Source organism: Schistocerca nitens, chromosome 10 (assembly GCF_023898315.1).
Source record: "Schistocerca nitens isolate TAMUIC-IGC-003100 chromosome 10, iqSchNite1.1, whole genome shotgun sequence".
NCBI lineage: Eukaryota > Metazoa > Arthropoda > Insecta > Orthoptera > Acrididae > Schistocerca > Schistocerca nitens.
In genome coordinates, this window is record NC_064623.1 from 79,000,691 (window position 1) to 79,015,854 (window position 15,164).

The 15,164-nt window shown below is 41.4% G+C and overlaps 1 protein-coding gene across 1 annotated transcript in view; it reads right to left on the bottom strand.

The window, feature by feature from the left end:
* Positions 1-15,164, bottom strand: part of LOC126210206 (nuclear RNA export factor 1-like) — a 194,203-nt gene that overhangs the window by 55,806 nt on the left and 123,233 nt on the right. Inside the window, exon 11 of the mRNA XM_049939386.1 lies at positions 1,529-1,755. Coding sequence (XP_049795343.1) covers positions 1,529-1,755 — 227 coding nt within the window. The remainder of the gene's footprint in view (positions 1-1,528; positions 1,756-15,164) is intronic.

The window sequence follows — 15,164 nt, forward strand, 5'->3', positions numbered from 1 at the left end:
AGCAATATTTGCACTATGAATTACTGCTTCCCGCGCCCGGGTTCGATTCCCGGCGGGGTCAGGGATTTTCTCTGCCTCGTGATGACTGGGTGTTGTGTGATGTCCTTAGGTTAGTTAGGTTTAAGTAGTTCTAAGTTCTAGGGGACTGATGACCATAGATGTTAAGTCCCATAGTGCTCAGAGTCATCTGAACCATTTGAATTACTGCTTCTGTGGCTGAAGTAGATATTATTAAAGCTTCCTCTTTTGGATTCTTTTATTCATTAATGTCATAGGATAGTTCCCAAATTAAAAAAAAGGTATGAAGCTATCAGGGTAATGAGTGATATTCACCATACAAGTTACTTATTTCGCAAAATGGTGATCCTTCACAGGTCCTCCCAGTATATTTTTTCCTGGTTGACCTTTGTATGTAATAACTTTCCGTTGTACAAAGACAACAGTGAATGTCATGACTATAACACACAAAACAAAAACAGATTGCACATTGAACTAAAAGTCTAAATCTGGCCCCTGAGGTATCAAGGAATTGTTAATTTGGTAAAAGAGAGAAAAGATTGTGTGTGTGTGAAATAATCTGTTTGGTTCAAATTTCTATGTGCATAGAATTTCTGAAATGATCCTCTGGAAACCGAAAAGGAAGGCAATATACAAGCAAAATAATGGATGTGTAACATTTGACAAAGCCACAGGCATTTTTTACAATGGAAATAAGTCAGTCACTCATTGATACAGGGTGAGAAGGAATCTGACAACATATCAAACCTGAGGGGCTGGTCTAATATAAGAAAATCACCAATGTTTAAAATAATATTATCTTTAAACTTACTGGTAGATCGAAACTGTGGGCTGGACTGGGATTCAAACCTGGGATATTTGTCTTTCGCAGACCAAATGCTCTACTGACTGAGTTTCCCTGGCCGACTTATGACCCATCCCATAGCTTCGAGTCCCAGTCTGGTACACATAATCTGCTGTAGAGTGAAAATTCACTCTGGAAATATTATTCTGAATATTACCAGTTTCACAGTCTCAGCCGGCCGGTGTGGCCGTGCGGTTCTAGGCGCTTCAGTCTGCAACCGCGTGACCGCTACGGTCGTAGGTTCGAATCCTGCCCCGGGCATGGATGTGTGTGATGTCCTTAGGTTAGTTAGGTTTAAGTAGTTCTAAGTTCTAGGGGACTGATGACTACAGATGTTAAGTCCCATACTGCTCAGAGCCATTTGAACCATTTTTTTTTTTTCTTCACAGTCTCATGTGAGAATTCTAATCTTGTAGTTCAATGTATTAAAATACTACACAACTCTCCCCACCATTCCCCACTGCTGGAAATAAACTCAGAGTGACCTGGTGTAGTGGTTAAGGCACTCAAACCCATGTCATTCTAATTTGTGGTTTCCATTGTCTTCCAAAGCCATTTCAATTTATGTGAGAAAGAGAGAGTGTGTGAGAGAGAGAGAGAGAGAGAGAGAGAGAGAGAGAGAGAGAGAGAGAGAGAGAGAGAGAGAGAGACTGACTTTCCTTTTACCTTGCATTGGGAGTTGTAAATTGTGCATCCAAATATAAACTGCAAAGTGAGAAGTAAGCCTTCTCATGGTACAATCCACGGAGTTTCATTCGATCGGGGTCATCATAGAGTGTGAAAAAGTGCTCGATGAACTGGTCAGCAAATTCACCTGGGTCACCAGTACCATTCACAATGAAATTCGGCTTCCAGTAAGGCAGATGTGCTGTGGTGTGTAGGTAAGTCCCATCCTTAATACAAAATAAAACACATACAATTACAAATGTTACACTAACAACACATTTTGTTTATCACAAAATCACCCTGCATATAAGAGATAAGGGGATAAGGGAAAAACAGTTCAACTGCTTATCATAGTTTTGTGTATGCATGTGTGTATGTGTCAGACGACCAAACACAACATTAATACAAGTGAGAATTCTTTGACGTTTTACACACACTACAATATGTAAACATGGGAACGCCACAGAACAATTAACAAGTTCTTGTTGTGAAAGAGATTGTGTGTCGCAATCTACAGATTGGAAATCGGTATGAATACATGTTTATAAATCTGAAAGCAGCTAGTGAATAGGTGGGACATAAATTCTTGCACAACACCAAACAAAAACATCATGAGGAGGAACATCGAGCAATCACTTATCAACCAAAGGACCTCTTGCAGTTGCATTGTTGACAGAGGAATCAAGAAAACTGGCAAGGTGCACATTATGGATAACATGTACATAGTATTGCTTCACTATACTGACCCACATAAAATGTTGTACTTATTTTCACCTAACTACCATGAAAGAAACATTTCATTCTTTTGAACTCAAGTAGCAACTGGTGGGGAATGTCAAAGAAGAACTAAATAACTTTCTATCACATTTTACAGATCTGATTACTTGTGAGATTCAGAACTTCTAACTGACAATATTCCTCTCAAGCAACACTGATTTCCAACAGTCATTGTACAAACATCAAGTATCCTAACACACATTAATTGACAGTGTTGCTCCCACTCAAGCACTGGATATGCACATATAGTACTTTCTACATTTGCAGTTCAGTAATTTGTCACCAGATTACAAAGAAATGTTGATAAGCAAATGAGGAAAGAAACAATATATTTCACAATGTGAAATAAAAAAAAAGTTCCTATATGAGAACAAATGTCTGACATCAAGCCAGAGTAGACAGTAAGCAGATGAAATTTTTTACATTCCCTAAGGGATGTGAGATGGTTGACAACTGAATGTGTATGAAAACAATGGTACATAAAAGTATCTGATGAACAAAGCACTAATCTAAATAGCACCAGCTTGTTCTTAGCATGCTAGAGAACAGATTGCCAGGCAAAGTGCTACAGTATCAACCCCAGGGAAGCATTGATATAAGATGACATGGTCCATTGTGTGAACAGAGATACCCAAACTGCTAATGGATGATGATGATGACGATGATAATGCTAATGATGACAATGACGATAGAATGCACACAGTGGGTTTAGAAAGAAATAAGAGCTGTCAGGTAGAATACACGTAATTTTTTTTATTTATTCAACGTAAATGAAGGAAACTTTAATGCATGTTTTGCTAGTCTGCATTTCATAAAACATATAAGGTATACTTATAGTGATTTAAATACAAGAAAAGTAATGTTTTAGGCAATGGAATGACTTAATTTATTATAATTGACATCTTATACTTTTTAAAAATATATAAGAATAAATTTATAAAAATACTTCACTGTATTCTGGAAGTCATGTTTATTCAGAGAGGAAAAAAAAATTTTTAAGCTTTAAAAAGGTCATAAACACAGGCATAGACACAGCATAATCATTTTTCTTGTGCACTGGAAAAGCCGGTTCTGTGATAACTTAAGTCAATGAAGAACGGAAAGAAAGATTGAGGGTGTTGAAGATTGAAATCATCATTCCACTGGGGCTGTAAACCTTATGTCAAAATTAAAAATACATTGACATTGATGATAGGCCTGTTTCAGTTTATAAACCACTGTCTAATGATTCTCACATCTACCTGGTGCATGCATGACATTTCTGCATTGACCACTTTTCAATTTTGCAGATGTGTTTGCAAGTGCGGTCAAGTAATGTCAAGAACAAATGCATTGTTGTGGAAGTTCACTTACTGAATACTCCTCACTACTTCAGGCATGCGGGAGGGAGGGTGAGTGAGTGAGTGAGTGAGAGGGCGGGTGGGCAGGGAGTACTGGTAAGTAAGCTGTCTTATACGGTTTTATGTAAAACATTCATGGTCCACAATATATGCCACCACTGGTGGCAAAACGGTTGACTTTTTCCATGTGTGACTTTTGATAAAATATTAATGAATGGGAAAAGCTGTTTTGTTGTATTTTATTTGAAAGATGATAATATTCTGATAGGAATGGTACCTTCAGTGGTGAAATATCAACAGACAATTTCAATGTTTTATATTTTTCCTATTAACACTAGTACACAGCATTACAGTGTCTGGAAAGGAGAACTTTCACTTTTCAGTGTAACAAGATTTATAAACAATGTTTACTTTTTAACTTCTTTGTCTAATTTCTTAATTGCAATTGCTTTCTATTTTCATCATCTCAAAAGTACCAAACAGAAAAATTCTGAGAATTTAACAGGCATTATGTAGGATACTACATATCTTGAGAAAGAGAAAATGCCACATTGCTTCTGGAACTTTTGTTTTTTAAAATCAACTCTTGAATTTTGTGCCTCTCGTGGATGTGATCCACAGCTGCTGACTCTGATACTGCAAAGGATTCTACCCTCAAGTTGACATCAGTACTGTGGTATAAGCCCAAAATGGCTGAGACCAAAGTGTGGATACACTGACATTCTCATCATATCTGTTGAACATTTTTAATATAAACGTGAAAGCTTTCTAAAATAAGGCATTACTAATTAATCAGTTTGTGTATAACAAGAACTAAACACCCCAGAATATATAATAACCACCAAATAATTACAACACAATGGAGTAAAAAAAAAAGAAAACTGCCGATATCAATTTACATACCTTAACAAGTCCCCTAAATTAATAGTGACACAAATTATGAAGTCTAAATGTCCTATCGCTCTTCCACTTACTTCACAAGGCCACCGGTTCTTATACACGTTTCATGTCTGGCATTGCCAAATGGTTTTCTGGAAGCATTGGCTAACGTTTCTTCAGAAGGCAGATGTTCAATATTAATAACACCTGACTCAACATGCCATATAGAAGACTTCCTATTGCTTCTTGACATGGTAGCTTGATATCACCTGATTCGGCTGCTACGAAGTCCAAACCAAGTTCAAGTGGTGTTGACACCGGCTTGGCTTCACTCATTTCAAATTTCTCCGGAACAATTTTTTTCATAGGATTTCTGGGAGATCCAAATTTTTTCCTTTATCACAATCCTGTTTAATTTCCATGCCTAGGCATTGGCATACCTGTCCTAAATCTTTTACCTCAAAAAATCTCTTCAAGGAACTTTTGAACTGATTCGAGAAACTTCTGTCATTAGAGAACAATAACATTTCGCCGACATATAAAGCTATGATGACTAGTTTGGTGCCATCTCTGTGAAAATAGATATATGGATCAGTGTTTGATCTATTCAATTTCAGTTTTCTTAATACCTCATCAATTTTTTGATCCCAATTTCTACCAGCCTGTTTGAGTCCATAAACAGCTTTCTTCAGCCTCCAGGAGTTACAAAATTTTCTGGTGGAATGACATAAATTTCTTCATTCAAGTCTCCATAGAGATAAGCAGTAGTCATGTCAACACGGTCAATCTCCAGGGTCTCTCGAGCTGTCATTGACAAGAGATATCTAACGGATGTATGCCTGACCACTGGTGTGAAGATTTCCTGATAATCAACACCCGGAACTTGAGTGCATCCTTTTACAATTAGACATGCCCTAACTGTTTCTGGTGTACTGCTAGTCCCAGGCTTTATTTTTAATACCCACTTAGTCGTGAGTGGTTTGTGTCCCCTGGGCAGGTCTACTTCTTCAAATGTGTTATTACGAACCATGGATGGAAATTCTTTCTTCATTGCTTTTTTGCATTCTTCACCATTTGCCCCTTTCAAAGCTTCTTTGATATCAATGTCCTCACATGGAAGTCCTTGTTCCAAATAGTAAGTAACGTGATTGGGCCATGTCTTGGGTTTTGGTTCTCTGTTTGACCTTCGAGGTGTAACCTCTTGAACTATGTTTCAATTCTCATGACCCTTGTCTTGAGCTTCAGTTTCTACTGAATCACTGTCAAAGCCATAAAAGGATTCATTATCACTGTCTTCTGATTTAATTTCTTCTTCAGTTTGTGAAGTACTGATGTCCTGAAGAACTGCTTCTTGTTCCAATCCCAAGGTAATGTTCCTCTGTCTTCAAACTAGAGAAACTCCCATCCTCCAGCAATTTTACATCCCTGCTGACAATTATCTGGATAGTCTCCATATTGATGAATCAATAGCTTTTGGTTGCCTGACAGTAGCCTACAAATTTTGACTTCTGCAACTTCTTATCCCACTTCTTGCAATGGGGTTTTGGAATGTGAACCACTGCACTGCAGCCAAAAATTCCCAGATGTGATAAAAAAGGCTTTCTTCCTATGCCAAAGTTCATATGGCGTCTTATCTCTGAGTGTGGTGGATGGTAAACGATTTGATAGGTACGCAGCTGTAGCTGTAGACATAGCTTCGACCCAATACTCATTCGGTAGGTTAGCATCGAACATCGTAGTATGAGCCTTTTCAACCAATGTTCTCTTAGCCTTGGCAACACCATTTTGCTGTGGATTATAACATACTGTAAGTTGGTGGATGATATCCTTAGAAGCCATAAATCCTTTTAGCTCATCGTTGACATATTTCTCCCTGCCTGCTCTTCCATCATGGCTTTGAGGTTTCCAAATATCTGTGTTACCTCAGATGTTTTCTTCAACAAATAAACAAAACTGAATCTTGAAAAATCATCAATAAATAAGAGAAAATAATGATTTTATAAATTATAGAGTGCAGCAATCAGTTGTCCTTTTTAGATTTTATTATGCAAATCCAGATTTCGGCTAGTAGTTAGCCATTCTCAATGCGCTATTTTTTATTGTCACTGTATGTAAGTCCCTGTTGTTCGGGCGTCAGTCACAGTTCTTTGAAATAATGATTTCCACCAATAGATTGTCTCCATTTGCCCACACACAAATCACAAATCAGAATGTATTAAGTCTAAGCCATGTTTACAATACCTTTTGCTAGGTCTGAATGGGAGACGTGACTGTTTTCCCATGATGCACAACTCACAGGGATCCTTCACCACAATATCTCCATTTAGTCCTGCCGAAACCTTTGACAACGTAGCATACTTTTACAATTCATATGTCCAAGCCTGCGATGCCATAAGAATCCAGTATCTTTTGTATAGTAGCACTGTTTCATTTCACATGTATTTAAACAATAGATGCCACTCTTAGGCGTTTGGTTCACTTTCTGCAGTGTAGATGAACCCAATTTTTTTTGTTAAAAGTCACTTTATGCCCTTTGCTTACAATTTTACTTACTGAGAGCAAATTTACAGCTGTGTTTGGGACATGAATGACATCAGATGCTTCTTCTTCTACTGTTTTATCACCAGTATAGGAGGTCAGATCAACACTTCCAGTAGTCTCTGTTACTAAGTCATCACCTCCCATGCTTGTCACTTAACTATTACACGGCTTGACAATATGGAGCTTCTTTCCATCTTTAGTGATGTGAGTCGAGGCACGGGAATCTAAATACCCCATATTCTTTCCGTGAGACTGTTTAACACCAGTAGCAAGAAAAGTTTTCTTTTGTTGTGTTTGTTTCATACATACATATGCATCACCGTTATTTTCTGATGAGCTTACTCCTCAGTGAGCTTACTCCTTAGAGTGCACGGTGGATACTAGCCCTCCAGCAGGTGTCATAGGCTTTCTCCAAATCGCCACAGTCTGGGATTTACGAAGAAAACTATTCACGATATGGGTGGACAAAGTGAGGTGATGGTCAACAGCAGAACAGAGTGTTTGAAATCCACACTGTGCAGTTGTTAGTAAATTGCGAGACTCTAGCCACTGTAATAGCTGGGTATGAATCATACATTCCATCACCTTGCAAACACAGCTGATGGGAGAAATGGGGCGATAGCTGGAAGGAAGGTGTTTGTCCTTACTGGGCTTAGGCATGGCTATGGCACTGGCTTCACATCAGCATCTGGGAAATGTGTCCTCTGCCCACATTCAGTTGCACGTATGAAGCAGAAAGTTATTGCCCACAAGAGAAAGGTGCTGCAACATCTGAAAGTGAACATCATCTGGCCCTGGGGTGGAGGATCGGGATGAAGTGACAGCATAATCTAGTTCCCTAATAGTAAAGGCGGCATTGTAACACTCACGATTCTGAGAAGGGAAGGGTATTGCCTGAGCCGCCTCTGTTTGTTTCCGATGGAGGAAGGCAGGGTGATAGTGAGAGGAGTTCTAAATCTCCACAAAATGGCAGCCCAGGGTGTCCGAGATAACAATAGCATCCACGATGATATCGTCTGCTACTGTCAGGCCGTAAATTGGGATACGCATCCCGATTCCAGAGAGCCATCGGAGGTTGGCCCACACGACGGAAGAGGGATTGGAACTGTTAAAAGAACTAGTGAATGAAATCGAGCCAGCTTTTTTGTTATCCTGAAGAATGCAATGACACTGTGCATGCAACTGTTTATAATGAATGGAGCTTGCCATCATAGGATGACAGTAAAAATGCGGGTGGCACGTCTCCGTGCACAAATTGTGTCACGGTATGTCTCAGTCCACCAAGAGACCAGAACACGGTGTGGTAAAGAGGAAGTGCAAGGAATGGAACGTTCTGTGGTGGTAAGGATATCGTTCGTAAGATATCCTACCTGGTCATCACGATTGGGGAAATGTTCGTCAAAAGTTGCCAGGGAGGAGTAAAGTCTCCAGTTGCCCTTAGTAAGCTGCCATTTGGGTGTGCATGTAGATGGGATAGGTGTCAGCAAAAGATAGCACAAGGGAAATGGTTGCTCAAGTATGTGCCAGAGAGAACGGACCACTCGAGACAACGGGCAAGGTGGGCAGTGCAGAAGGATATGTCCAAAAGGAAACAGGTGTGCCTGGAGTCCGAAAGGAATATGGGAGCTTCCGTGTTAAGGCAGAAGAGAAGGTCAGCCAAGAGCGCACCTCTCGGACAGGTTCTGGGAGAACCCCAAACGGGATAGTGCGCATTAAAATAACCGAGCAGCAAAAAGGGGTGAGGTAGTTGCCCTATAAACTGGAGGAAGTCTGCCCTGGTGACACTGAATGACGGAGGGATGTATATGGTACAAAGGGAAAAGGCCAAGTGAGGAAGGAAAAGACGAACTGCAACAGCTTGAAGGCGGGTTGCCAGGGAGATGGATTGACTATGAATGTCATCCCGTATGAGCAGCATAACTCCCACATGACAGAGTTCCATCCTCGGAGGGAAGGTCAAAACAGACCGGGAAGAAATGTGGGCGCTCAAAGTGATTGTGAGGACGCGATTTTGTTACCTAAAGGCAGAGAACAAATGGATGCTGAAATTCTAAGAACAACTGTAAATCCTCTTTGTTAGATTGGAGACCGCAAATGTTCCGTTGGAGGAAAGTAATGACGAGGAAAAAATGGAGGGTGTCACCTCGACAGCTGCCGAGTGCCAGCCTTTGAAGACTCACTGCTACAGGGCACAGAGGCTAGAGGATCCTGCTCCATGAGGTCTACAGAAGTGTTTGACATTCTTCTGTCACCTGTGGAGTCCAGGTCAGAAAAACGGTAGGTGGTACGCACTGGCGACACGGAGACTGCCTGAGCGCGGGTATCACGCAGTGACACCACCGAAGAGTATCTTCGAGTTGGCAAGGAGAAGACCATTTGCCTTTGTTTGACTTCTTGACGCTTTTTCTGTTGGCAGAGGAAGACTCAGATGTTGTTGACTGGAGGGACATATGAAGTCTTCATGTGAGCATTCCTTCTGTTCTTTCCGGCCTGCCAGTTGTGTAGCTGGTGACTTCACCCTATGAGGTGAAAGTTTGGTAGCACGTTGCACAGCTGGAGGAGGAGATGGGAACGCTACCACAACACTGGGCGAATTCATGAAAACAGTGCTAAATTTGATGTCACATGTCTGTGTGGCCATATCCTTCGTGGAGCAAGATGTAGCAAGAACATTACTGTAGGTGCCAGATAGTAGAATGCAGCATATGCGACTAGCCGACAACATGCGAGCAACCTGGTAAGGCACTTCTTCCTTCGCCCGGATCTCCTGGACAGTACGTTCATTGAGATACACAGAACAATAGCAGGAGGAGGCGGCACGATTGCTGCTGCGGTTGATGCAGTGGGGAGGAGAAGGCAGGCAATCACCCTCTGTACTACAGGTCACACATTTGGCTGGGTATTGGCAGGACTCTCGACACTGGTAGCAGCGCATCGGGTTCGGAATATACGGTCTGACTGTGATAACTTCATAACCTTCTTTCATCTTTGACAGAAGAATATTTCTATCAAAAGTGAGAAAGAGAGTGCACGTGAGCACTAAAGAGGCATCTACTTTTTTTCATCACCTGATAGACTGCCATGACACCCTGATCATAGGGGTACATTTGGTTTTCTGCCTCGGTCAGACCATCGAGCAGCCTCGTGTAAATAACAAGGGAAGAATTTAGCATTCGATGGGCCTTGACATGAACGTGATAGCCGTGGGGGAATGAAGCTGCAAGCAGTTGTTATGCTTGAGAATCAGAAGTACTCTCCAACAGCAAAGTTCCATTGCATAAACGAGAGCAGGATTTCACAGTGCCAGCAGTTGCACCAACATCTTTCTGAATAATAAACGGATTTACCATTGTGACAAACTGACCGTCTTCAGTACGTGAAACCACAAGGAACCACGGTGCAGCTGGGAGGAGCTTCGAATCGTTAGCCTCATTCCATTTACGTTTCATAGCAGTCAATTGTGAAGATGATTGGCTCACTGTGAGAAAATCCCCCACAACTGCCAGCATCTCCGATGGTGCGCTCCTTCCAACTCGGGATCCCCTTCAGAAGGGGGACCCGAATACCTGACAGAGGGACCAATCGGCAATTTCAGAAGGTAGCAACTCGGGCAATGTAAGTGCAAATCCTATCTGTTGAGCCCGGGCTGGGAATTACGCATTTCCAGTCACCTGTTACACGTCACACGCAGGAGCACACAGGGAAGTAGGAGGAAAACAGGAACCTCAAACGCCGAAGGAGGAAGGATAGGAGAAGATGAATGAAGAAAGAAAAAAGAAATAAAAAACAATGGAGAGTATTCTGATACTGACTACTGAAAATGTAGAATAATTTCCAAAAACAGCCCAGACTTTTCCCCAAGGGAAGGGAAAAGAACAGCAAGAGGATAGACAAGCAGCATGGAAGGGAAAAACTCACCAAAGAGTGACTTCCTGGGGGGAATGTAGAACAGTGGTTGTAGCTTAGCTTGTAAATCATTAGACTGGTTTCACACGTAGCCCTGCCTTTGATGGGATAGGTGATGCTTGTGACCGCACTGGAGTAGATGGTAGTAGGAGAATGTATGGGACAGGTCTTGCACCTCGGTCTATTACAGGGATATGACCCACAAGGCACAAGGAGCTAGAAGCAGGGGTTATGTAGGGATGTAAGAGCCTATTGTGTAGGTTTGGTGAGCAGCAGAATACCACATTGGGAGGACTGAGAAGGACAGTGTGCAGGATATTCCTCTTTTCAGGGCACAATGAGAGGTAGTCAAAAACCTGGCAGAGAATGTAATTCAGTTGCTCCAGTCCTCAGCAGTACTGAGTCACAAGAGGAATGCTTCTCTGTGGCTAGACAGTGGGACTTTGGGAGGTGGTGGGTGACAGGAGAGATAAGGCACGGGAGATCTTGTTTTTGTACGAGGTTGAGCGGGTAACTGACGTCTATAAAGGCCTCAGTGCTTGCTGCCCCCCCCCCCCTCCCCCCCACTTCTTCACACTTATTCACCAACAGACATGCCATTATGTTATTTTTTTTATTGTATTTATATTATTTTTTCTTTGATCTCTTTGTGACTTCACACCAATTTCAGTTGTCTTTCACCTTTCACTATCGAAGAACTCCCTCAGATTTCATCTAGTTTCTCTTTATTTCATTCATTTCATCCTTGTTCTGATTTTTTCCTACATATTTGGGCCTACTCAGGTGAATTTTTTTTTACATTTTTTTTTGCCTTTTTTCTACCACCATGGTTTCTTACTCTTTACGTCTGCATCAATACAGGAAAGTTTCTTATTCCTAACCAGAACCCAGTCCTACATACTGTTCCTGCATTGTTGTTTAGCTCATGGAATCTCCCCAAATGAACTTACCATCAAATTACCCATCTCCGCCTGCCACACTTCCTTCCATAATGACCTCCATTTATTCAGATTCCGCCTGTTCTTAGCCTCACCAACATAGTCATGCAAAAACTGTATCAATAAGGCCCAAACCTCCTTCAATACTCTCTCTCCATCCATAAAATTCTCCTGCTATGAAATCACAAATTCCTGGATCCCATAACACACATTGAACTCTTGGCCTCCAAGAACTAGAACAACATGCACAATACCACCTCAAAAAACTATCCACTCAGCTCACTTCCCTCTCCCACCTTGGATTACCACTGTCCAACACCTCTACAACCTCCAAACCTGCCCCATGTCCCCACACAGCTCACAAACCCCAGTCATTAACCTTTCCTCCAAAAGCCTTAGCCCTACAGAAATATCAGTCCTTTCCAAACACCTCACTTTTTGCTCCACTCCAAAATTCAATCATGGACAGCCTGTTAAAGACCTTCTCTCATTCTTACAGTCCCTACAGTGGGAACACTTTTTCACCACCAATCCTACCAATCAGTCTCAATCAAAGACCAATGTTGAAAACTGCCTGACTCACTCCTCCATGCAACAGTGATCCATCCCCACTACCTCCAAATCACCCCATGTTAGCTTTCCAGAATTTCTTAACCTCTAACCTTGCCTTACCATCATTCCCCAAATACCTCAACATGCAAACCAACCTTACATCCGCAGAAAGAACTGCAATTCACCACCTAAAAACTGTTCCTGTCCTTATAACCCTAACTGCTGATAAAGGCTCCACCACTGTTCTTACCACAGTTGTCAGATTCATCCACCTGCAAACCCTGCACAGTGACACCATTCCAGAAATCCAACAGGATCTCCAGCCTCTCCTCAAATCCTTAGGCCTATCCCAGAATCTCTCCCTGGAGTTCATGTCTCTCCTCACCCCTACCATTTCCCACATTCCTACCTTCTACATGCTCCCTAAAGTCCATAAATGCAACCACCCAGGACCTTCTACATGCTTCCTAAAGTCCATAAGCCCAAGCACTCAGGATGCCCCATTTGGTCTTGTTACTGTGCCCGCACTGAGAGAATCTCTGCTCTTGTAGACTAATACCTTCAGCCTATTACCCACAACCTAACCTTCTATACAAACGATAACAACCATTTCCTACCCCTCTCCACTCTGTTCCTTTACTACACAGTTCCCTTGCCTGTAACTATTCATGCCACCTCCTTTTAATTAGCATCCCTAATGTCCATGACCTTACCGCTATTTAACACTGCCTTCCCGATCGCCCAACAGATTCCAACCAACAACCTCCTTCCTAGTCACCATAACCAATTATATCATCACCCACAATTACTTCTCCTTTGAAGGTATTACCTACAAACAAATCTGGGGTATGGCTATGAGCACCCGCATGGCACCATCCTCTGCCAACATATTCATGGGCCACCCAGAGAATCCTTCCGAAACATCCAGAATCCCAAACAGCTCACCCCTTTCAGATTCACTAATGACATCTTTGTAATCTGGATCGAGGGTGAGGACATCCTATCCACATTCCTCCAGAACCTCAAACCTTCATCTGGTCCTACTCAACCCAACAAGCCACCTTCCTCGATGTTGAACTCCACGTAAAAGATGGCTACTTCAGTACCTCGTCCATATCAAACCTACCAACCCATGTTCTAAATGTTTCAAGATGAGGTCACAACAGAGTACAAGATGAAGTATGACAAGAGATTTTGTGTGTGTAGGCTGAGAATTAAATTCCATTAGTCAACACTAGTGATTGTTGTTGGTTCTGCTTTTAAAGCAGACTGCATATAGTTATGAACGCAAATAGAATTTACTGAAGCCGGGAACGATTACAGCGCAATGAAACTGACGACACTCTTCAAAAAACAAAAAAAAAAAACCTGCTCAACTTTGCAGTTGTTGAATTGTGTACATCTGACAATGGAAAATTCTAACAGTTACGGTAGGTTAGTGTCCACTTCAAACAAAAATATCTCGCACAACATTCTATCACAACACATGGTGGACAAAGCAAGAAATGTGAGAGCTGCAAAACAAGTGCCTGGAAAACCAGATCCTTATTATGGCCACCCTGTGAACAAAGCCATTGTTCCATTTGGCCAGGCATTTTATCTGGAAGATAAATTTGACTAATCTCCTCATGGTGGCAGCAGAAAAGACTAATGCTATAACAGCTGCAGCAAAAAATGTGGTGAAAGTGGAAAGGTACACGACCAGCAGTATTAAAGAAACTTTTGCCATAAATAGGAGGGAGCATTCAGTATTCCACACTGGAAGATCAAATTTTATGCACTACAACCTAAGTGGATGGTAGCACACCCATCAGGATATTCTTTGTTTTGTTTTAGGGTGCAAAAACAACTAGGGTCATACACGCCATCTAGAGATGCCTGTTTATGTGTGCACTATGAAGATTTTGAACTTTGCATTGTTGTTTTGATGAACTTTAAACTGTGACATCTGACACCTTGTCTGGGTGTGTCTTAAGTAGTATGTGATGTGGAGTGAGAAATTTCCCTGTTTCAGATGTGTGATTACTGGATCATAAAGGGAAAGTCACCTTATGCACACGTGGTCTGGAAAATACAACAAATAATCCTCATAAGGTTCTTATGCAACAAAGGAGGAGAATAATCTCATTAAGAAAGCTGTTGCTGTTCATAGGTGTGTGTGTGTGTGTGTGTGTGTGTGTGTGTGTTTTACATTTCTGAACAAGTCATTTATGGTTCACAATCAGCATAGCCCCATCAACTGAGGTTTCAAATTTCCTTGCACAGTGCTACCTCACTGAATTTGCGGCTTGAAAATGAGAGGGTGTTCACCTGTTGAAATACCGGCTATTGATGAAGACGTCACCCAGCTGCATTCCTTAAGTTGTTTGAACATGGAGAAAATGTATCATTGCTTGCTGAAGATATATAAAGTTATGCAGCAAAACATGAGATTGCAATGTGTACTTTTGTTTTTGTTACAGTGTCAAGACTGTAATGTTGTTTCAAGTTTTGCGAAAGTTGTACATCACATAAATTTTCCTGCCACTAATTGAATCAAGCAATGGGTTGGCTTAGCTCTTGTTCATGAAAGGATTAATTACAGGGGCTGCTAGTTGAATTTTGTTTCCAAAGAGTTATTCTCAGTTAATTTGACGATTGCTTTGATAACTTAATCATTTTCTTGGGCTCAGTTGGATGGTGCTTCCCAGCCATAGCATGACA